Source organism: Nicotiana attenuata, chromosome 8 (assembly GCF_001879085.1).
Source record: "Nicotiana attenuata strain UT chromosome 8, NIATTr2, whole genome shotgun sequence".
NCBI lineage: Eukaryota > Viridiplantae > Streptophyta > Magnoliopsida > Solanales > Solanaceae > Nicotiana > Nicotiana attenuata.
Window position 1 is genome coordinate 30,155,325 of NC_031996.1, and position 25,414 is coordinate 30,180,738.

The 25,414-nt window shown below is 36.2% G+C and overlaps 3 protein-coding genes across 3 annotated transcripts; 2 read left to right on the top strand and 1 right to left on the bottom strand.

Annotated features, from left to right (window-relative positions):
• Nucleotides 10,201–12,851, top strand: LOC109231158. Its single transcript, XM_019396728.1, has 2 exons — nucleotides 10,201–10,512; nucleotides 12,337–12,851. The coding sequence occupies exons 1-2, from the start codon at nucleotides 10,288–10,290 to the stop codon at nucleotides 12,409–12,411; spliced, it is 300 nt and encodes a 99-aa protein (XP_019252273.1). The 5' UTR covers nucleotides 10,201–10,287; the 3' UTR covers nucleotides 12,412–12,851.
• LOC109231160 (probable mitochondrial import inner membrane translocase subunit TIM21) lies at nucleotides 13,965–20,518 on the bottom strand. The gene is made up of 8 exons (XM_019396729.1): nucleotides 20,124–20,518; nucleotides 18,557–18,610; nucleotides 18,448–18,466; nucleotides 17,541–17,701; nucleotides 15,083–15,261; nucleotides 14,944–14,992; nucleotides 14,556–14,675; nucleotides 13,965–14,414 (listed from the first exon to the last, which is right to left on the bottom strand). Exons 1-8 carry the CDS (start codon nucleotides 20,307–20,309, stop codon nucleotides 14,256–14,258), a joined length of 927 nt encoding a protein of 308 aa, XP_019252274.1. The 5' UTR covers nucleotides 20,310–20,518; the 3' UTR covers nucleotides 13,965–14,255.
• On the top strand, nucleotides 21,381–24,944 carry LOC109231161 (putative pentatricopeptide repeat-containing protein At3g25970). The gene has a single exon (XM_019396730.1). It carries the CDS (start codon nucleotides 21,989–21,991, stop codon nucleotides 24,101–24,103), a length of 2,115 nt encoding a protein of 704 aa, XP_019252275.1. The 5' UTR covers nucleotides 21,381–21,988; the 3' UTR covers nucleotides 24,104–24,944.

Sequence of the window (25,414 nt, forward strand, 5' to 3'; positions counted from 1 at the left end):
TTTTTAAGTGTGTTTTCATGGTGATTTACCTCTCAATCACTAGTTAAAACAGGGTTTTGATTGGATTTCATAGGATTTCTTCAAAATCTCAAGAACATCCCAAAAGTTGTCTTTCAAGATTTGGTCTACAAGAGGTAATCTTTTACCCTTAGACTTACATATATGGATATATTATGGGAATATGAGTATGAATTAAGTGTTGGAACTCTTGGTGTAGTGATGGGAAGCCATAAGTTCCCAATATAAATACATAATTATTGTAGAGATTGAAAGGGTAATTATTTGATATGAATTGTTGGTTGGGTATGAATGGGTGATCATACATATGTTGTTGGAAGTTATAAATTGGTTAGGAATGATGGTGGAATAAATTGTTAGTTAATGGTGATATATGGATGAACTAATACTATGGTTATGAGATGAAAAGATTTATACCTACAAGGTGTTTGATAATATGCCTAAATGGCATAAGTTATGGAATTTGTTACTAATATTGGCCCCATTGAATGTTGTATTGTAGATTGAAGTTGCTTAAGTGTATTGGATCATTGTAGTATCATTAAGGAGCGAAATTGAGGTATGTATGACTAACTTTAACTCTTGTAGAATCCCCTTGTTGTGACGAGCATACGGTATGTGTACCTTGTATGAAAATATGTGTATTGATTGTCTTAGTTGATTTCCACACCACCAAGTTATATCTGATTGTGAGAAGTGATTTGATGTGCCTACCTTATTATGTGCAAAGTTTGTAAATGCTTGAGGATGCCGACATGGAAGTATGTGTTAACGAATGAAAGAATGTTAATGTGTCCAAATGTGGGAATGTGTATAATGGCAAAAAAAAACCTGCGTGGTAAGTAATGAAAGAGGGTATTGTGAAATGACGTAAATAAGTTGAACGATTACGACAACACCTTGTACATGAATTACTGCTTGGTGACAGTTATGGTGCCTTGTGCCCAAATGTATGAATTGTTGATATGAACTTGTGTTTCCTTGAAATGATGGTTCTTGTGATGTATTGTTTGTGGTTGTGATTGTCTGGTGGGATCGGGTTGCGCGCCGCAACACAAAATGATAAATTGTGGGTTGGGTGATAAGGGTGGCCAAGGTAATAAGGGTGGCCGAGGTAATAAGGATGGAATGTTGTGAAATGATATTCTGGATGGCCTGAAGCCATGTGATTGAACTGTGAACTATTGTTGTTGTGTGAAGTGTGATTGTCCGGTGGGATCGGGTTGTGCGCCGCAACACAAAATGATAAATTGTGGGTTGGGGTGATAAGGGTGGCCGAGGTAATAAGGATGGAACGTGATCATTATCACTATCGAAATGAAAGTGTGTGAAATCATTGATATGGTTAAATGATGTTGAAAGGGGAAAAGGAGAGATTGTGAAACTTGTTTGGCCTTGGTTGTTCCTTTTATGTGCATTGATTGTTGATTCTATTACTGTTCGTTATCTGTGTATTGATTGATTTTACTTGGGATAAAGTTTGTTCATACATACCAGTACAATTCAAATGTACTGATGTCCCTTTTGCCGGGGGCGCTACATTCTTGTTATGATATTAGGTGGTTCTATAGCAGGTACTCCAGTCCACCGACAGTAGCACCTCCTCCACTTTCCGTCAGCTGTATTGGTGAGCCCCTTTCCTCTCGGGGCCCTGCGTGGCTCATGCCGCTTTTCTTCCCGGAGTCTTATTTTGGTATTTGTGTAAGGTATAGCCGGAGCCTTGTTGCCGGCATTTTCATATTATTCTTCAGTTGTATTTAGAGGCTCCGTAGACAGGTTGTGGGTAGTGTCGGGTATTGGAATTTAAAATGGAAATATTGATGTTTGGCAATGATGTATAAAACTTGTAATACCTTTAAAATGGTGAATGAAGTTGCTAATGAAAATAAAATGGAAATCGTTAATGATATGTTTATAGAATTTGATTAATGGAGTCCATCTCCTATTTATTCATGAATTAGTATGGGTAGAATGAGACCTAACAGGATTGCTCGGTCGGGTTTACTCGGTTGAGCGCCGGTCGCGCTCCTCGGATTTTGGGGTGTGACAGAAACCCTCCTGGCTGGCTTCCATTGAAGTCTCGGGGCGAGTATTCAGAAAAGCTCTACTCACTTCAAATGACATCTTATCCTCGAGAGCCTCATAGTCTTTCTCCCACTGATATATCTCGGTTATCAACTCCTCCTTCTCTGTTTTAGAAGCGTCAAAAGCTGCCTTCAAAGGAGTAAGGGAACTTTCCAAGAACTTAACCTTATCAGTAGAGGCACAGAGGTCTTCTTGAGTTTGAGTGAGTATTTTAACCAACTCTCCTGAATAAGCCTCTTTCTAGTTAAGGAGCCATCAAACTCCTTATCTCCTTAGTTGCCTTTGAAAGCTGCTCAGCAAATGAGGACTCAAGGATATCCTTATCCTTACCAACTTGGCTTGAAGAAGATTTTTCAATTGCTAATTCAGCAGCGATCATATGCATTTGTTGCTCTAAGGCATCCTTCTCCTCTGCCAACACTTCCTTCTCCAGTTGAAGACCTTCAAATTACTCTTTCCAATTGTCAACTTCGGTACAATAATCAGCAATTTGTTGGTCAGCATGAATGATTCTTTTCATGAGTTCCGTGCCTATCAAGTTGATCTATAAAGGAAGAAAAGAGGCTATTAATAGAATGAACTGTGACTCTTCAACTTTGCCTTCTCCATGGGGCCTAGTAAAGGCTTCAACCATACGTCGGCTTGACCCGACTTCTTCAATAAGTTCCTACCTTCAGAAACCTCAGCATCAATTTTCTTCATCGCCTTCTTGCTACTAGAAAAAATCAACTTCCATGTAAGAAGTGGTAGCACTTGAAATAGCAGATGAAGTGAAAGCAGTCACCGGGGGAGCATCAGCAACAATTTCAGGTAAGGGGACTTGAGGATGGGACTGACGGTGGAAAAGAGGTAAGGGGAAATTCCCCAGAAATGGACTCAAAGGCTTCTTCATTTTCAAAGCCATGGACAAATAGTTGTTCAGCAGAAGTAGGGGAGGATCATTCACTTCTTCATCAAAAATCACTAACGAAGCATTTTCTAGTTCATCTAAAGGTCTAAAAAGAACTGAGCTTGATGGAGGGGTAGTTTCATCGTCGGAAATAACGCGCATCCTGACTCGAGGCCTACGAACTAAAGAACCCTCCTATGGTTCTTCTTCTCCCTCAGAGCCACGGGCTCTATCAACCTTCCTATTTGAAGAAGAGCTCAGAATTCTTTCTTGAGCAAGACTCACTGTAAGTCTTGCAGATGAAATAGAAGCAGGACTGACACCACGGATAGGAAATCCTAAGAAAAGAGGCATGGTAAGAAACTATAAAGTTAGCAAAAGAGAAAAAGAAAAAGACTAAGGGGGAAAATGTACCATGTGTCTTAACTTTCCAACCAAATCTCTGTGAGAGATACTTCCAAGATCTTCTCTCCATAGGGGCAACATATAGCAACTTCTCTACCCAAGCACGGAAGTTAGGGATCTGCTCAAAAACTTCCATAGTTTCTGAAAAAGTAGGTACGAGTATACATGAAAATCATTTTTGAGAAAGGAAAAAGATAAGGTGTAAATACTTACGTGCAAAATTCCACTTTTCTAGAAAATGCATGTTTTCTTCACCCACCAAATCACTAGTGGGAGCAGCAAAAAAGCGAGCATACCAGCCTCGATCTCTGTCATCTTTAGGGCTAACTAATACTCTCTTACTTTTGGCCACAAGGGAAAAGACTCCTTCGCGAAATAGTTTAGGGGAGTAAAGATGAAGTAGATGATGAAAAGTAAAAGACATAGAAGCCAAGTTTGACAAATAACGGAGGCATGCAACAACTCTCCAAACAATAGGACCAATCTGTCCTAAACACACATTGAAGTAACGGCAAAACTCAATTATCACTGGGTCAATAGGAGGTTTAAAGCCTAGGGTAAAAGGATTTGTATAAATGGAGTAATAACCAGTTTGGTATGAAGTTATTCTCTGGTTGGCACCAGGAACTAAAATTGGGAAGTCAGGTTTCCAATAACATTCCCGTTGAACGAGAGCGAGAAGAGCAATAGTAATCAGAGTTGGTCAACGATCAACACGATCAAGGGAGGCAGCCATGGAAGAAACTTGGCTCTTCATGGATTCACTATCAGTCACAAAGGATAGCTCTTGAGGAACAATTTCATCAACAGTGGGTTCACGTAAAGCTTCAGTTGAATCTTTATAGAAGAAGATCTTGGGGTTGCAGAAGCCCTAGGTCTAGAAGAAGATGGATTGACGTCACTGCTTTGAGAGGGGGAACCACAGCTGGAAATAGAACCGAGGCTACGTAGCCTACCACCTCTTCTACTTCTAGTAGGTACATTGGAGGAAGCAAACTCATCGATAATTATGACTTTGCGAGGATCAGGTGAAGACATGATTAACTAAAGAAGAACAAGGGAAAAACACAGAAAGGAGTAAGACAAGAAGGCGAAGGAGGGAAGGCTTAAGAAAATCAAAAAAAGGGTGAAGTATTTATAAGAAGACACGACTATTGAGGTCATTTTGTAGCGTCATAATGGAACCGTCACTTCGTGACTGATGCGGTTCCAGAAAAGCCCTAAAAGACGCTGAAGAACTGAGGGACCAGTTGACAAATGCCACATGGCATGATCATTAAATAAAACTGATGGACGTCGCATCGGTTCAGAAAAGGGTATGATTACATTCGAAAAAACGGCAGCAGAGAATTCCCGCTGTAATCCACTTCCCCGAATATTCAGTGGAGAATAATCAGGAAAGTGGGAGGACTATCAGTATTGGTGGTGAAAAAGCATTACACGTGGAGTATTAGACGGTTGACATGGCATGACGCGTGTAACAATGATGTAGCGACACCTGGTTAACTTAATTGATAGGGGAAGGAAAGGCACGAGAAGAAAAACCTACGAGACGGTACTGGGCCTAACAGTTGGCAAGGAATGAAAAAATAATAAAGGAATTTTTACCTCCTATAGCAAAGGTTAAAACCTTATTATTTTAGATAAATACCATTTAAAAAAATTATATTTTATAGATACCTTTTACTGTTTATAGCAAAATATCTAATTTTGGTACCTCCTACCCTAAGCCACTAAATACGCTATTCAGTTACACTATTTTCTTTCTCTCTCTAATTTGATACATATCATTCTCTCTTCCAAATAATACCGGATTCATTGACCGACCACCACTTCTCTTGGCTGGGATTTGGGAACCTCCTCCTCTCCGGTGAAATCCAGTTGTACGGCTCTCTCTCTCTCTCTCTCTCTCTCTCTCTCTCTCTCTCTCTCTCTCTCTCTCTCTCTCTCTCTCCTTTTATCTCCTAGATTTTCCATCAGATTTGAACTTGGTTATCTCAATTCCCAAATTCAAAAATGGGGAAAAACGATTTCTTAACCCCAAAGGCCCAATTGTAAGTACTAAATAGAGAATTTGACTCCGGATGGTGAAGGAGCTGCTGAGGACGGAGATGAACGTCGATGTTAGAAGGGAAACAAGCCATGGCTTCCTGTTGTTGTTGCTGCTTCTGACGTTGTTGTTGCATCTGCTGCAATAGGAGTAGCTGGAAATTAGGGTTTGTTCTTGAACAAAGACGACGGATTTTGGGACTGAGCAACTTGATTTTCTGTTAATATATTTCAACGTATTTTCAACGTATCACGTTGTATTCCATGTATTTCATTGTATTCACTGTCTTTTTTTTCATTTTATTTCAATGTATCCCGCTGTATTCTATGTATTTAATTGTATTCATTGTCTCGCTATATGCCATGAATGTATTCATATATTTTTTTAATTAATATAATTTATGTATTAAGATGTATTATATAATTTCTCTGAAGATTGCTATGTTTTTGGGGTATTTTTCGGTTGAGAATCTTTTTTATAACTGAAAATACAAAATTTGTGTGTTATAATTAAGTTTGTTGAGTTATATTAGGAGTCTATTATGTTAATTGATTCACTTTCCGTTTTAAAAATAGTGTAATCCCCTATTTCACGCGGTGAATACAATAATCTGTCCAGCTGTAATCCCATGTTTTACTCCATGAATGCAGTCGAATACGCTCGAATACAACAACTGATTAGCTGGACTTCCCTGATTCACGCCTATTTTTGCTACTGTATTCATGAATACAATAGCTTAAATACATCAAATACATCTTATAACCACCGAAAATGTATCTATAATCCGTAATATAGCAAATGGTATCTATAGATGGCTAATTACTACTAAAAGATAATGCTTTATGAAAATTTCTCAATAATAAAAGTAGGAAAGATATATGAATCGGAAGGAAATAAGGAATGAGAATCGGAATGAATATGAGGCATTTATAGCAATAAATACGTCAGTTATAGATGTCCAAAATAATGGGCAATCAATATAATTAATGCCCATAATTAACCCAAATTATGAGAGAAAAACCGTTACTATTGTATATTCTTATATAAGGGCACAAAATTCTATTTGTAAGGACAGATCTAAGACACTATTGAAATATACACTTTACTTTTCTGCTTTCTCGAAACTCTCTACCTTGACTTTGCAATCAATTATTTCCTTAGTTATTCTTATTATTTTCCTTTGATATCGTGAAGAGAGTGAAGTAAAACTTGGTTATCAGTAACCCGTTTTCTTCTAAAATCAGACTTTGATCAAAAGGTAAATTTTTGGTTGAACAGCGGATGTAGCGTATTACTTATGGGTTCAACTGAACCATTACTTTCGACGCGGGGTAAAAATTTATTAAAATTACAAAAATAGTAGATTTGAACCCATAACTTTAAAAATATAACGGATTCAATGCTAAAAACTTTAAAATTGAACCCATAGAATTTAAATGCTGGATCCGCCTCTGAAGATAAGCTCTCAGAGGTAGCTTTTTATGAAAATGTTTTATAGTTTTCAAGATTTTCGTCTTTGCACCGCTGAACTACTTGTATTTTAGCATGTCATGTAAAACAGAGAGATCCATGTCATCTTTTACTCTGTAAACTTACATTGCAAAATTAGTATCGCGTTATTTTCGATCCACAACCAAAATATTGATGATGCTTTTATATAGTGAAATTCCAAGGTAAATTTCACAAATGGTATATAATTATGACTTTTTTTTCATCAAAGTTATATAACTTTATTTTCTCGCACAAAAATCATAAAACTTTCTCTAACTCACGCAAAAATTATGATGACAGGAAAATCCGGTAATATTTTCTTATTCTAGGTTTTTATTTTTATTTTTAGTCTAATATATAATAACCCAATTAAAATAGAAAATTATATATGTGTGTGTGTGTGCGCGCGCGCGCGCACATATTCTATATATTTTTTGGCTAGTGAATGCAATTAGTCTCTGTTGACCGGTCAATTTTATATTTTTCTCTTAAAATAAGAATGAGCCAACCCAACCTCACCCAATACACATTTACATAAACTAAAAGAATAGTACAATTGAATCATTCCCTCACAAAAAACTAGTTTGGAATGCATGAGATTCTGACAAAAAAAGAAGAAATTAAAGGTATAATTAGAGAGCACTTACAACAAACATGCTATCAATTTGAAAGAATATATTGAAAAAAAAATAAAGATAGAAGTATCGTATTTTGAAGGATTCACTTTTAGTATTGTTTTAATTTTTATATATATGGCATTGGGTCGGGGGGAGGGTCAGGTTGGATTGGGTCATTCTTATTTTAATTGAATTATTATTTATTATACAAAAATAAAATTAAAATAGCATGGAATAAAAAATACTAGTGAAAAATTGTATTTTCCGGTCACTATAATTTTTGTGTGAAAAATAAAGTTATATGACTTTGGTAAAAAAAAAAATTATAATTATATAGCCATTTGTGAAAATTCATCTCTAATGAGAAATCTTAGCTAGCGCTGGTAAATGGTTGATGGATAGTAATGGTGGAATGGAGTAAATGCACAATGTATACAAAATAAAAGCAAAAATTTAAGGACTTATATTGTTTTCCTAAGTTTTTCTTACAGATTTGATTATTATTTTTTTTCTAATTACAACGAACTAACCTTTTTGAGTTTAAATCAGATAATAACGAGTACTAGCACTGGTGTATATTGCCCCATTATTGTTCAATCAAAACATTTCTTACTCGCAGAACTCTCTTGTGTGACACGTTTACTTTTATTGGTTTAAAAAAGAATGATAATATTATTTTTTCGCCTTAATGATTAAATTTTATAATCACAAAAATATTTATAGCATGTTTTGGACCAAAGAGTTCAAAGATTTTTTTTTTTTAAATCTTAAATTTCCCCGGATAAACACCTTTAGGAACGTAATATTCACTATTGATTATATGAGGAAAAAGAAAAGTCGGCTATATTTACACAAATAGCCGGCTATATTTACTATTTATTTTTTTTAGCCAGTATATAAATTATACATTGATTATATATAATGCTACACATATTATATATGGATTCTACATATATTATATATTCGCTGCCTTCTTTTAGTTTAAGCGTTGGGTGAGTTGTTATTTGGGTGAAGTCTTCAAAAAGAAGGAAAAAGAAGAAACAATCAAACATTATCCGCAATTTTCTCACTATCGACTAAGAGACCCAAAAATATTAGGAAATTTTACCTCCTAAAGCAAAGGTATACACCCTATTTATTATAAATAAAAATTATTTTAAAATATTATTTTCTATAGCTACCTTTTATATTTTATAGCAAAATAAGTATTTATGGTATATACTACCATTGAGGCATGAAATAAGGCATGAAATACGCTATTTATGTTTTATCCTCGCTCTTAGATAGGTGGACATACCTATTTTTAAGGTGATTGCCGTTACTGTATTCATGAATACATGGCGCAAATACATGTGAATACATGCGCATACAACTGGACTGCCTTGATTTTAGATGCTTTTTACTGTTGTATTCATGAATACAGCAGCGAGAATACATGTGAATACATGCGCGTACAGCTGGACTGCCCTGATTTTAGGTGCTTTTTACTGTTATATTCATGAATACAGCAGTGCGAATTCATGTGAATACATGCTCGTACAGCTGGACTGCCCTGATTTTAGGCGCTTTTTACTGTTGTATTCATGAATACAACAATGCGAATACATGTGAATACATGCGCGTACAACTGCACTGCCCTGATTTTTAGGCGCTTTTTGCTGCTGTATACGGAAACGCAAATACATCGAATACACTACCGTAACAACTGAATAATAGTTATAGAAAATAATTATGCATAAAATAGCTATAGTTAATAGCCACTAAACAATAGTGGTTTCTGAAAATTCCTCAAAATATTACTACCAGTAAGAAAAAGAAAAGGATATGCAAGTTTAAATGGGCCCAAAGCTTGTTTCTATGGTGGACCAACAAACAGGAAGGACCAATGAGCTTGGGAATCGATGGTCTTAAGCTTTTGACCCCCCTTGTTCTATAGATAAATTTCCAAAAGCAAAAAAATGTGCAGAACTTTTTAAATTTGAAACGGGGTCAAAATTTCAAGATCATGCACGTCATTCTTATAAATCACCCACCAACAAAAGGAGTTAATGACACAAATAACCTTCAAAGAAATTGATCTTGAACTTTTAACTTTGGGACATGTCACCTGATCAATAAGCAACACTTTAAATTTAGCAAATTTTTAACTTTTGACCTTAAAGGTTTGCCCTAAAGGTAAGAAATTAAAGACATGTATGTCCTATTTCTGTCATATTCTACTACAAAAGAGCCTAATATGAAAAGGGGCAAAGTGCATCAATAGTCACTTTTGAGCCCCTATTTAAAATATATTCACAATTTAAAATATTTTTAAAGATTAGCCAATTCCCAATCTTCAGGACTAAGTATCCTAAATTTAGAAATTCATGACTTAGTGTCCTGTATTTTTAAGCTGCTAATTTAAAATTCAGGACTAAATATTTTGAATTTCTGAATTACTAATTTAAAATTTAGGACATAAAATTTAAAATTTTGAACATAATTTTCGAACTAAAGGATACGATGTCCTAAAGTTTGAACTTTGAGATTTAAATTCTAGAACGTTGTATCCTGAAATTTGAGCCAAATAAAATAGTCTTTAAATATATCCTAAACTATAAATATATTTTAAACATTATGCTTAAAAGTGGCTATCTGGTGTCACTTCCACTATCAAAAGCCCACAGAACAAGCGCAAAAGCAACTATTAGCTCCTTACAAATACGACGGCGATCGAACACGATGAAGCGGAAATGAACCAAAACGAAGTCATCAACGCTGGTGGCGGCACAGCCCATCACCGGTGGTGGGCCGCCGCAAGCACAGGGCAGTTGGTATGGGGAATTCACGCTTTTAGAAAAGGTTACGCCGGTGAATGTCGACTGATGCCGCTTAAAGCCTTCGGCATCGCCTCGCTTTTCGTCGGCGCCATCGCCTCTGCCTCCATCGCCTCTCTTCAAGCCGCCGGCGTCCGCTCCGTAAATTCTCTCTTACCACTTTGTTACACTGAAGAAATTTTGTCATTTATTAGCATATCGTAGGACTTTAGTTGACTAAATTAGACAGACTATTTTGTGTGGAGTCACTTTGGATTTAATTGACATTTTTTTGAGTGCCATTTGAAAAATATCTCCCTTTTGTTGTACTGACATTATAGAATCTGAATAGTTTAATGAATTTTAATTCTTGAAAGTTGTATACAAATGGAATAGTGTAAAAAACTTCAGGACGTTTTTTGAAAAGGAAAGAGCATGGGATAACTTGGGGTGAAGAGAGTACTCATAAGGTTGAAATAAAGTGTTACATGAGTGTAATTAAGTTCTCATGTGTTTCCTTTATGCTTGAAGTTATATAATTTTCCTTTATACATATGTCTAGGCGAAGAATCAATACTTCTGGGGTTTTTCGTTTTGAAGTTGAAAATTTTAGAGTATAGAACATCCAGTAGTAAGAATTCAAGCTTTTTTGGGAAATTAGGGTCTGACTTTTAATCATCTGAAATGCTTGACAAGGTTTTTATGCCCTAGGCTTATTAATAAGGCATTCAGAACTTCTCCAATTACAGGTCAGGATGAAATGTATTTGCATCACAGGGAATAAATCGTGATAGCTGCCTCTCCTTGTGCTTGGTTGACATTGCACAACCCTGTTCCAGTGATGCAATTTTTTCTGCTTATAGATATATTTGGAGGAGAAAAATTCTGCATAACATCCAATTTCATGTAGATATATCATGCTCAAGTTGGTCATAGTATAACTGTCTGCTACATATGTTTTGCTTGCTCTTATGGTAGATTGATTCAGCCTATCCGGTTCAAACTAGGCAGGAATACTTTTGTTAGGAAACTTGCCTGAATATTATTTCCTATGGCTTTTTTATTCTACCTAGGCATTATTAAGTGCCAATGTGGATTAAGTGATACAATAGCTGGTATGCCACGAGATGGAAATAGCGAGAGGTCCACTGCCTGCTATGAATCGAAGCAACAGTTAGAAGGATGGTTGAGTAACATTAGTCTATAAAATGATTTACTTTGGATTGAGGGTTGTTATTGTTGCTATTGGTGGTGGTCTTAGAAAGTAGAAATAAGTTGATGCTTTTAGCATGTAACAAATTTGGACATGTTCATCATCGGAAGTACCTTGTTTTTCTTACACTGTTATCTCTCTTCATTTGTGGTGGTTGTGTCACGGAAACATTGTTTAGTCCTATTTTTGTTAACTGTGCTGTTGCGCGCACATTGAAATTTTGTAGAATTTTACATAGTAGGAAATTTTGTTCTGTTTTTCTTTTTCTCTATGCTTTTCAATAGGTCATATAATCATAGAAAACGATCCTTCCTGTCCAGTTTTCATTAGATCGGAAAATCGGAACCCTATGTTTTTTATTAATATGAAGTGCTAGTAACTTGGCTATGATGTTTGTCCACATAAAGCTCGTGGGCAGACCTTATCACTTTTAAGCGTAGGAAGAAGGAGATAAATTGCTTATACATGAATGGAGTCCTACAGGAAAAAGATTAGATTTAGTTCAGCTGTAAAACTATACCTAATAACTTCATCCAGTATAAGGTGGCGCTTCAATGTAGTATTCTCGACTAGTGGCAAGTGGCAACGTATTCTTATAATAGCGCCTAGGATTAATTTCATCTTGTAGGTTCTAGTACTAAGAGCATGATCTTAGTTAGAACATGATGTACCTGATTTATTTTGTTTAAGTCAGTAGTTATCAAATATATCTCCTTCCGTCCTTCATTTTCAGTTTTGAAATTGTGAGCACTTATTGGTTGTGAAACACGTAGGTGGAAGACATGAAGGCTGTTGGGGCAAGTATAAGAACTGGACTTGGGTTAACACGGAGGGCACGGGATGACTAAGTATTTTGAGCACTGAATCCGTAGCCTATAGAATGTTGATGAATGAAGATTATCCATCTTTGTGTAGTTTCTTGCTAAAATCATTCCAAGGGAGCACATAGCTGAAAAGGGGTACCCCACCCATTAACGATTTCAGCATTTGAGGCTGGCAACTTTTCAATCTTAACCCAAGTGACTTCACACATTTGCTGGAATGGCAGCTTTAGCTGATAGATTAGTCACCCTCTTCTGTCACCTCTCATTCAGCTATGCTACATTTTTCTTGGTGCTTGTAAGTTGTAACTGTAGCATGTTCCTCTTTCCATTCAGCTAAAGCTTTTTCATGTTGGATGGACTAAGAAATACTATTGTCGTGGAAAATACTTATCACCCAGTGCACGTACCGAAAATAATAAGTACATGATATGTGTTTTTATATGTATTCTTACTTCAATTTATCAGTTTAATGTGATAAATTAAGGCATTATGTCCAGATAAATTTTTCCAACTATAGACTGCAATATTGTATCATATTAGTTTCTGATACATGTAAGAGAAAGTAGCAGCTGGCTAACTTGTTGATACCTTCTCTTTCCTTTTTAACTTAAAAAAAGTCGAATCTCTTTCACGCAGGTGTAATGTAAAAGATTGAGGAAGCAAAGTGGGTGTAAACCAATTTAGTCACTCAATATTCATTAGGTCTCAGTTGCTTTTATTTCCCCCCTACAAGATGCGTTGTTTGAGTGCCTCGGCAGTGACCAACTATCTCTAGATTTACTCATTAAGTCTGATGTGCATTATCTTTAAAAGATTTAAAATCTCTCTCCCTCTCTCACTCAGTATGCATTCATACACGCATATGGCATTTCTTTTTAGGCCGAATATATCGATAACCCCTTGAACTCACCAGTATCTTTCATTCAGACAGTCACTAAGACATGTTCCAATTGAGCATCTTTCATATAGACAGTCGAACTAAGAAGACATGTTCCAATTGAGCATCTGAACACATGATAAAGTTTTCCTAAAATGAAGCATGAGGCTTCTTATAACCGACCCCAATTTATTTGGAACTGATGCTTAGATTATTGTTGTATTGGCTTACCGGTGTACTAAGTACTTTTTTTTAGGACATGGGAATATGCTACACTTTTTCACAAGGGCTCGGCCAAGTGGAAAATCAAATGACAGGCATAGGCACATAAAAGGCCCCTTTTCAAGTTATTCCTGGGGCTTTGCGCTTTGTAACTTGATCTTAGGCCATATGGGTTGAACCTTCGGGTAGATGACTAATTGGCTATGAAATCTAAAGCGCCTAAATCTAATCCTAAGTTCTATTAGCCTGACGTTGGATATCAAATATTGCTAGAAAATGTTTTCTTGAAAAAATTGCAGAAATATAAAGTAAACATAAGATAGAAACTTGTAATTGACTATTTAAAAGGGAGACTAGAAATGCGGATGGGGGGGGGGGGGGGGGGGGGAGAGAGAGAGAGAGAGAGAGAGAGAGAAGTAAGTACTACTTACTTANAAAAGAAAAGCGGAAAAGAGGAAGAGAGAGAGAGAGAGAGAGAGAGAGAGGAAAATCACTTCATTTCAAAATTTCTTCGGATTTGAACTGCAAGAAAGTCTTCCATGGGAAATAAATTAATAGCTTTTCTTGCAACTTCCTTATGATGCACAAAAAGTAAACTTTCTAAATTTTCTTAGCAAAGCTAACTATTATCAGTCCATGGTTCAACCAAAAGAACTTGAAATCAGATGTGTCATCTTGAGAGCTCTCACGCGAGTTGAAAAGAATTTGGAGCATTATCAACCGCATCTAGGAGTTTATGAAAACATGCACTGCATACTTATGTGGATATTCAGGCAGGTACATACGACTCGAGCATCAACTGAGCTGGGGACGGTGATTTGATCTCAACAATCAAGTATGTGAACTTCCACTGCCTATCCACCTTGTCCTGAAACATCTCGGTATAAACCTTGCCAGCTCCATGTGGTCCTCGGATATAAAAATTGACCTACACTCAGTTTAATCACATAAACGTAAATATATATTGGAGAAAGTAGAAGTAACACCAAGCAAACATTCAACATGTGCAAGCTTGAGCTCGGGAAGAGAAAGAATCAAAAGGATAGGGATCATAAGAAAAAATAGTCACCTCAACATGCTCAACTCCGTCTTCATCAGTCCATATCCTATTGGGGATGCGTTGGCGTGCAGCACGATTTCTACTTTCTGATCCATAGCCTGTTACAGGGGATCCAATTCTTACACTAACCTGGCGTAAAGAATAGCATACACATGCAACTGATCAGTTCAAGTACAACCAGAATCAAAATACATAATAAACAGATTGTTCAGACTTAGTGCTAAGTATGAACTCTATCTACTCGTACGACTCAGCAAGCCAGTAAAGACTGCCCCAGTTGGTACTTAGGAAATAAGATCTTTAAGTGCAGCCTCGCAGCTGTCATCCAGTCTACAACTCAATCCAAAAATTATATGTAGTAAATTAACGGTAAGGATTTTAGGGGCTAGGAACATACTTGACCATCATTTTGAATCCTCTTGAGAGCTTTATCAAAAATTTTGTACCTACAAGAAAATTACTTTAAGCTAGATTGACAAAAAGAAGAATTCAAGGTTTATGTCAAACTACTTAGAGAGCGTAAATGCAACCCTTACTCTTTTGGCTGAAAAATGAGTTCCTTAAAAACTCCATATGCTGCACCAGCAGCAACTGCAAGTCCGGCAAGAATGACAAGGCTATAAGAAGCTCCCTCAGTAAATGTCACGGGCTTCTCTGGAATATTGTAGGTAGGAGCATCAAAGGGATCCTCAACAGTAGATACATCCTTTCGAGCCTGTACAAGTGGGACAAGAAAGAAATGCATTCGTTGTCATATTGGGAGCTATACTTCAAGGGTAATCTCCCAGTTTTATATATTTCTGCGATAATTTTCCTCAATATATACCAAAATGGTGTAACTGCATAGAATAGATATGTGGTTCAGTCTCATGCTTCTTCTCCTCATTGAATTCATGTTTTGGGGTCACACCTTTCCAATGGTGTATACTTGTATAAGGACACCACATCAATACAATAAGGACCTTTACAATGTTGTAAAAGTTTTGAAAAATTCTCATTGAAATTATGTTTTGGAACAGGGCCTTTCAGTATTATATTAAGACAATACATCAACATATTATGGCGTTGTAAGCGCTCAAGCAATAACCTAATTTACAGGTACCACATGCTTTTTCTCTTATGCAATGATTAATAATGAAGGAATTGTTAATAATGAAGGGATTGTTATGCAGGGATTACTTACTTTAAGGGCATTTTTGCCTTTAAATACTTTAATGCCCCTATTGCTAATACATACATGGAGTATATTTTATTTCATATTCTATCCCGCATAAAATAATATGTACAGTCCTGTATAATTTAATGCAGGTATTAGTTAACACATCAACCAAATGCTGCAAAAAATTATCCAGGCTTTATTTTTTCATATGCGACCAACCAAATGAATGCATACATTCATACATGAAATATTTTTTTAATCCCTCTAACCAAACACATTATAAATTTTATGCTTGGATTATTTCTCTGATCCTTCCAACAGTCCAACCAAACGACCACATAGAGAGAGATCCCGTATATACCTAAAATATAAGATATGCATACCAGTAGGGAAAAATAGTAGCTAAAACTAACAGAAATTCATTTTTTTTTTTTTGGTAATTAACTAACAGAAATTCTGATTAGGCAGATCCTGGGCTATCCACATTAACTAGGTTTCAGACAGGAAATTTTATTCAATAAGTCATAAATCTTCTACTACGAGAAATACAAAAGACCAACAACCATGCTGTGCAAAAAAATTAGTTTTGTTTACCCGATAGCAACTTGACAGACTTGGCAATGAACGTAACAGAAATAGCAGTTGCACTATAGAGCTGTGTTATGCATCATCATCTAGTTCACTAGCTCTAGAAACACTACACGGTCCAAAAGTAGGAGGTGTCTGCTCAAGAAGGTTTTTCTCCTTCCCGGCGAACGCTGAAAATTTCCCTCCTCTCCCTTTAACTTCACTTATTTGGAAAGTTAAACTGCCTTAAAAAGTAAAACCTTTTATGTGGTCTTTGGTTTATAAAAAAACATAGCAGGAATGACTTGTTGGAGGTGCACACCAACAAAGGCTAATGATTGATGCACATGACTGGACCTCATATGCATCTCCTTCTGCAATTTGCATTAAGTTGTGGAAAAGATCCAAATTTAGAGGAAGCTATTGTGACTTTCTCTCTTTAAAAATGATCTTCTCACGGGACCTTTTGATATTTTGGTGGAAGCTATAGTGACTCTTTCTCGTTGAATGAGCTTCTAACAACCAGGTATAAGATTTCAGGAAGATAAGGGAAGGTAAACCGGTACAGCATGCAGCTCCTTTGGCTCTAAAATGGTGCTTATGGTAAAGAAATATGAGAACATTGGGACCCATATACATTAGTTGACTTGCCTGGAAGAAAACATTCTTTCTTGTTTGTTTGAAGTAATGGTTTTTAGGGAGTGTAGAACTGGGAGAACTGCAACAAACTAGAGGCTTTAGTAGAACAGCATACATTCTTGTTAGTCCATTTTGTTCTTTCAAGGAAATCTTGTTGTGGATAGCTTTGCTTTGTGGAACGGGAATGAGTTCCGGTTCACCACTAGCTTATAACCAATTCACTAAGGGTAGGCTTCGTTAGATCATATCAATCTACTTAACTAAGGAAATAATTGTTTCTCAAGTTAGAGAAAATTGGCAAGGTTAAAATAGTAAAATACCTTGATAATTGGAATCACATGTTTCTTAAGTTGAGATGCATTTAATGAAAAATATTGCTATTGGGAGGTAAAACAAAAGGTTATAACTCAAGATTGCACTTTTTATAAGTAAGTTGGACTTGGACCTAAATTTGGTTGTTCAAATCCCAACTGTATTGTTAACGTAATTCATGGTTCGTTAGGGAATTAGTTAATTGTGGTCCTTAGCACATTTTATTCTCGTTTGCCCATCTGCTAAATTCCCCCTTTTTAATCTAAAAACACAAAAAGGGAAGACACATATATGCATGATTTAGAGACCGAAATAACCTCTGATTGCTTTTGTGTCGACCCAGAAGCCTTTGATGCAAATGATCTAGCAAAGCAAGATGATTCAGGATTTACGCCAGCGGTATTGACAAGCTGAAACGACGATCTAAAGGTCATTAAGCATTGTGTACTCCTTCGGTTTCTGTATAGAACAGGAAGTCCTGCAAGATCTACGTCTGAGTACTTTTCTTACCATAGAATATGCTCCAAGAGAAATAATAAAATCCCTGTTGCATCGATACAAGATAGTGGCAGAGACTGAATACAGCAATTTTCAGCAATTACATGGTCAGACGCAAGAGCTTACAATAAGAAAATGCATGAATGTACCTATGTAGTTTTCTAAATATCTCAACAGGAAATGATTCCACTGAAAGCATAAAGGTATAATTCAAAGTACTGATCACTTCTAACGAGTGCCACAATTGTCAGGCACAGCCATGATAATACAGAAGTCCAACATAAAACTAATATCAGTACTTCAAAAGTATAGAAACATAGATGCAGAACATTCTATTTAAACCCTTTCTCCCTTTGCCCCGACATAAGTAGATAGCAAGTCCACAACATTTAGAGTCAAGCAAGGCATCTCCTTTTTCTTATGGAAAACAAAAACCTTTCTCTATACCAAAATGTTCAAAATCATCATCTTAAAGTTCTCGAGGAATGAAACACACAATAGCATATATTTATGATCATTCAAATTGCTAGAAGAATCTGTTTGACGTGAATACAAATGAAGAACATAAACCACTGAACGGATGGATGTTAAAGCAGACTCAAGCTCCACTCAATGAAGAGAAATGAACTAATCCTAAATTTAGATTCTTGGGAGATCAAAATCTTGTTGAGATCCAAATTGTTCTTTTTCAGTTTGAGATTTCAATACGAATGTAGCTCTACTCACCAGCAGGTTCATCGATAACCTGCAAAATCAATATTTGGGGGACAAAAGTTGTCAATAGGCAGCCAACAAAGATTTAGGATCACCAAAGTAGCAAGACATTTCAACTCACCTTCGCAGCAGGATAAGAAGCATGTCTCCTTGCACAACCTGATCTTACCAGTTCCTGAAAGTACATCATAATCAGAGAACGAATAGAAGAAGAATATATCCAACATCATTTTGAAAGTCGAGAACTGGGAAAAAATTTGATCAGCAGTTTCAGATCATAAACTTGAAGCATGCCAAAAGTTTCAAACAAGATAAGAGTTTCAATTCACATTCACAGCTCTTATTTTTGCTACTTTCAAATGATTGTAAAATTCATCAATTATTTCCTTTTTGCCATAAATAAAGTCGAGCCTGCCATTCAAATTGACATCCCTCCCTCCTTACCTACATGAGTACAAAAGGGCCAGGTGATCTTTGCTAGTAATTATTTTTAATCAATCTATTTTTCCGTAACAATAATGTTGCCTGAGTTTGAACTAAGATTAATTATTGTAAAGGTCCCCCTTTGATTGAAAATTATGTCAAAGGGTCAAAGCAAGCTCATAAGAACAACCCTTGACGAAACACCAGTTTCTATCCGAAAGTCAATTAATATTGGAAAATGGCACTCAAGGTGTAGTTTAGTGGTCAATGAAGTGGAAGGAGAACTATGAGTCTCAGGTTCTAATATCAACAGATGCAAAAAGCACCAGGTGATTTCCTCCCATCTGCTTAAGCCTTAGTAGGCAGAATTGCCCGATACTGAGTAAATAACTTTCTGAGCTAGCTAAAACCTCTAAAGTGCATATTGAATATAAAATTTCTAAGGTTTCTAGATTTAAATGTTGAACCAAAAAGAGAATTTGAATTCTGAAGTATCAAAATGGGGATTAGAGTAGCTTCCAGAGCTTATATTCAGTGATAAAGACGGAATGTAGGAGTATGGTTAGACGCATGTCACTAGTTCAAATTCTGCCACTGACTGAAGCCTAGTAGTTAAGTGGGAGCAGGGTAAACGGACAGGGCCCATACTCCCTCAAGTTCCAGATCTGCGTGCCAATGGAATTCGGCCAGCTAACTCATAGGGAATTCTCGGTTATAAACAAATAGGGACTTGAACTAGTTTGGTATATCTGTGGATTTTCTTGCTGAATTCTTGAATTAGTCAAACTTTGATGCTTGATCTGAATTTCCGACTTAAACATACATTGGGGAGCACTACGTGCTATAATGACCATACAGAACTCAACCACTTCGCACAGCAATCATAAGGTTAAGCTGATAATGACAACAGCTAAATGTCAGAAAAGCAAATGCATAGAGAGGGCCTTCAAGTATTTAAGCTCATTAAGGAGTCAAACTGAAACTGTGGTGCACTAGGATATAACCTTATCGACGCATAAACTCTAGCAATTATCTTCTACAGCTACTCTTTCTATTCAGCATATGAGAAGAAAGTGAACAACTTTTTTGCCAACTCATTCTAATCACAGTAAATAACAGTAGAGACAAAGAAACCCTTAACATCAATCAAAATCATCAAGCACAAGATAGGTTCAAAAGATAAACTTCAAATATATCCAAAAAAAAAAGGAACTTTTAATTACAATAATGCAAAAATTTAAAGAAAAAAGCAGAACTTGACATACCCTTTTGACAGAAACATTGAAAGCAGCAGTTTCAGCAGCCATAGACGAGAAACGACTTATACCCAAATCAGATAAGCTTCTAGAAGGCATATATTCCAACAAAGAATCAAACTTGTTGCTTGATTTTACAACATTAGACCACCACCTAGTTTTCAAAGAAACCCCGCTTCTCCTCACATGCTGCATCTTTGAAATCTAAGGTTTTTAATGGTTTCTACTACGACTAAATTGATGAACTAAACGCACATATATAGGATAAAGGGTGGATCAAAATATTGAACACGGCGAAGCAAGTGAAGGGAAGAAATCGAATATTGATTTGGTAGTGACCCTAAAACCCTCTAAGAGAACCCGAACTGGGGTTTTGGTCTGTTTGGGTTTGGGTTACAAGTCACGTGCTACCTGCAAATAGTCAAGACTATTTATTTTTACTGTAAAATATAATTGTAACAAAAAGTTACCATAAATTAATAGTAATAATCAAATTTTCATATTTGAATAAAAATTAGTTTATACTTAATGGAAATATGTAATTACCTCAAATCATGTATGTGATGCTAATTAAATAAATAATAGTTCAATGGCGTTTTTATAATTTTATATGGAATTCTGTAGTTTATTGTTATTATACTAGTATTGCCATCCCACATTGAAGTTGATATGCAATAATATAAAAGAATTAGCACGTGATTAATAGTTGATTAATATGATAAAAGAATATAGTTATCAAGCTCCGATTATTAGTATAAATTACCATTTTTATATGATAGAAAATGTTTCTCCGCAAAATGTTATCTTTGGGAGATCATTGCAGTGTGTAATTGTCCTCAATCGTGAAAATTTACGCTAAGAAAAATATTGTTCTCGATCCTTATGAAAAAGGACATCTTAGTTTACAATGTTTCTACTCTTACTTTATACAACTACAATTGATACTTATACATAAAAAAAAATGTAACCTTAACACTATCTCATATCATATCATCTACGTGATGTGTTTTTACACCCAACTAAATACTGAAAACGATTTAAAAAATTATTTACCTAAAATAATCTCCAAGTTAGTGAGAATATTTCAAATCAATACGCGAATATTTAGAATCAATACATGTAACCAAATATAATATATGTTTGCTTTTGTTCAAATTAAAAAGAATTTCGCTAAGAGTATTCAAGATATGTAAAATGTAACTTTTCACTTGTATATGTAGTATAATCTTTTATATACACGATGCAATATTTGACAAGGGTATTCAACTGACCATCCGTCCGTCAATGTGGCTCTGCAACTAGCTTTTACTATATAGTAGTAGATTTTCTCAATGCAACCACAATTAGCATGTGTAACATATATTTTTATCTAATTGAATCACTTAATTATGATAAGTTGATATGGTTTGATGTAAATATTGGTATTATAGAAATTTTTAGCAAAAAGAGAGAAGCAACTACGAAAATTTTTATTTTGTGTCTCATACAACTTACACTAGTTGTATGAGGCAACTTTTTGTCTCACAGTTTTATGGACCCAGAATTCTGTGGACCCAGCAGTGTAAGATTGAGGTCCACAATCTTGTGAGACAAAAATGAGTCTCATACAACTAGTGTCAGTTGTATGAGAGACAAAAATGAGTCTCATACAACTAGTGTCAGTTGTATGAGACACAAAATAAAACTTCTCAAGCAACTACTAGCATAGTACCTTCATTAGAAGTTATCAATAGGTTCACTAGTACCTCTATTTAGGTTGATTCTTCTTTTTTTTTTGGGTTTTTAGATGCTCAATAAAAATAACGAGCTCATAGAATAGAAGGCTTATTTTGTTGACTCCCAAACATTTGGACAGTTTACTACTTTACTCATGAATGAGGCTATTGAACTCGCTCGCTGAAAGCTCAGCGACAACCTTGTCAAAAGTAACGGCTACCCATTGTCGTGCTACCAAACTAGGACGCATTAGCGATACATACACTGCCACTAACATCTTAAACGGGTACACAAAATGCCGAGAGATTGGTACTGCTCTCAAGCTGTTCGACGAAATTCCCCACAAAGATACTGCTTCTTGGAACATCATGGTTTCTGGATACGTCAATTCTGGGAAGTTTCATGGTGCTTGGCTGTTCCTTAATCTGATGAAAGAACATGGCTTTTGCTTAAATGACTATACTTTTGGAAGCATACTAAAGGGTATTGCTTCTAATGGCTTATTGTCCTTAGGCCAACAGGTGCATTGTGATGTGGTTAAAATGGGCTATGTGGGGAATGTTTATTCCGCCAGTGCTCTATTGGACATGTACGCTAAGTGTGGCAAAGTTGATGATGCAAACAAAGTGTTTCAACGCATGCCAGAACGTAATTATGTCGCATGGAATGCTATAATAGCAGGGTATGCAGGGAAGGGTGATATAGAATATTGTTTTTGGTTGTTGAGAGGTATGGAGCAAGAGGCTATGCAACTTGATGATGGCACTTTCTCTCCGCTTTTAACATTGCTTAATGAGGAAAGGTTTTACAAGTTGACAATGCAGGTTCATGCAAAAGTTGAAAAGCTTGGTTTATGTTGTCAAGTCAAAGTGGTCAATGCTCTAATCACGGCATATTCCCAGTGTGGGAGTATTGAAAGTGCACAAATTGTTTTTGATGGTACTATTAGTTGCAGAGATTTGGTAACTTGGAATTCAATGCTAGCAGCTTATTTAGAACATGATGAGGAGAAGCAGGCATTTGAACTATTCTTGGACATGGAAAGGCTTGGCTTGGAAATGGATTCTTATACTTATACTAGTATAATAAGTGGTTGTTTCGAGGATAGATATAACAGTCAAGGAAAGTGTTTGCATGCTTTGATTATTAAGAGAGGACTGGAAAATGTAACTATAATCTCGAATGCATTGATTTCCATGTATGCCAAATCATGCACAAACTATATGGATGATGCACTGACAGTATTTGGAAACCTGGATGTAAAGGATTCTGTTTCTTGGAATTCCATTTTGACCGGATTGTCACAAAAGGGTTGGAGTGAAATTGCTCTCAATTTTTTTTTGAAAATGAGGGTGGAACACCTTGAAATGGATGAATATTGCTTTTCCGCCACCCTTAGGTCTTGCTCAGATTTGGCTACTCTTCAACTCGGTCAACAAATTCATGCCTTGGCACTAAAACTGAGATCCGAGTCATATACGTATGTTAGCAGTGCTTTGATACTTCTGTATTCCAATTGTGGAATCATTGAAGATGCTTGGAAGTCCTTTGAAGTTTCTCCTAAAGAGAGTTCAATATCTTGGAACTCGATTATGTTTGCTTATGCACAACATGGACAAGGTAAACTTGTTCTTGACCTCTTCTTCCTAATGAAACAAAGTGAAGTGAAGCTAGACCATATAACTTTTGTGGCAGTCTTGACTGCATGTAGTCACATTGGTCTCGTTGAAGAAGGTCGCCATTTTTTCAAATCTATGGAAGCTGATTTTGGAATTGTTCCAAGAATGGAACACTATGCTTGTGCAATTGATCTACTTGGGCGGGCTGGACGTCTTGAGGAGGCAAAGGAGCTGGTTAAAGGGATGCCATTTGATCCTGATGCGATGGTTTTGAGAACTCTACTCGGTGTCTGTCGGTCATGTGGTGATATTGAATATGCAAGTGAGGTGGCTAGCCGTTTGCTAGAATTGGAGCCGGGAGATCATAGCACTTACGTTTTGCTCTCAGACATGTACCGACAAATCAAGAAGTGGGATAAAATAGCTAATATTAAGAGGCTGATGAGGGAAAAGAGTGTCAGTAAGGTACCTGGTTGGAGTTGGATAGAACTTCAAAACGAGGTACATGCTTTCAATGCAGAGGATCTATCACATCCTCGTTGCCGTGAAATTTATTCGAAATTGAGAGAACTGACAGATGAAATCATGTTCTCTGAATCTGAAAATGCTAGTGGATTAACGGTTTCTATGGCCGATCTGGAATCAGTGGTTTAACAACCGATTCAAGGCGATGGGTTCTAGTCACTCAAGCGGGAAGTGGTTCTAGTGTATTTTTATCTTGACTGAGTGATCCCTGGATAAGTATGACCTTATGAAAGAGGTTAACGCAGGGATGTAGCTGTAGCTGCATCAGCTATCCGAATAAATTGGAGAGCAAGGTTGTTTCTTCACTAGTAGTTTGACCCTTTTGGTTTCGGTTTATGCTCTAGCCGCCTGTTTCTGGTCCCCCTCCCAGGCTTATATCAATAACAATTTTAGGCTTTTGTTTCTGGTGAATTTGGCTTCTTTGGACCTGGATTCAAAGGATCCTTGAAATTCAAAGTATCATCAAGACTTGTGCTCTGTAAAGCATGCTTATTTGGTGATCCAGATATATGAACAAATTCTGTTATTGCTTTACAAAGTAGACTTCTTTTTCACCGTAACACATGATATGATTCGTTTGTAATTGTCGTTATAATAGAGTAATGGTTAGTGGAACCACCAGCAGAGAAGAATTTCAGCTGCATAACCAGTGAAGAGATATTTCTCATGAAGGTTATCTGCTGCATATCTCTTATTCTATCTTCTATTGAAATCATTTTGGATAGATCACAGCAGCTCAGGTATAGTTTGGAAGGAGTCAGCACCAAATAGCAAATGGAATTGCAGCTCAAACAGAAGCAGAAGCATTGGCATGCTATTCTGCAGTATTGTGAGTCGTGTGTAAATGATTCAACAAGTTAAATGTGTTTACAGATCGACCTATAGTTGATGTGACATTGTATTCGTGCGCCTTTCCACATTTGGTAAATAAAACCATATATATTGTCGAGTGCATGTATCAAAGCCAGTGGCGGAGCAACCTATAAGCAAGGGTTGACACCCCTTTGCCGTAATATTACAATATTTAGTTAGGTAAAATTATTATTTATCTATCTATCTATCTATCTATCTATCTATATATATATATATATATATATATATATATATATATATATATATATATATCCTCTTAGTTTCTTCATGTGATCAATTTTTTCTATTTTGGCACTCCTTAGTGAAAAACTCTTAGTTTCGCCCACTGTATCCGAGGATTCAGACATGAGACATTTGTTGTGACACATGCTCTCAATCTTTTCTCTTGTTTCTCTTATTTATATTAATATTATTAATGAAACCGATTGCCTCCATGTTCTGTTGCAATTTTGTGCTGTGTTATCGTACGATTTTTTTTTGTGTGTGTTTGTGTGTGTGTGTTATCGTATGATTGATTTGAGTGACTTTGTAGCACCAGGAAATGAAGTTACTTTACACATAAAGCAA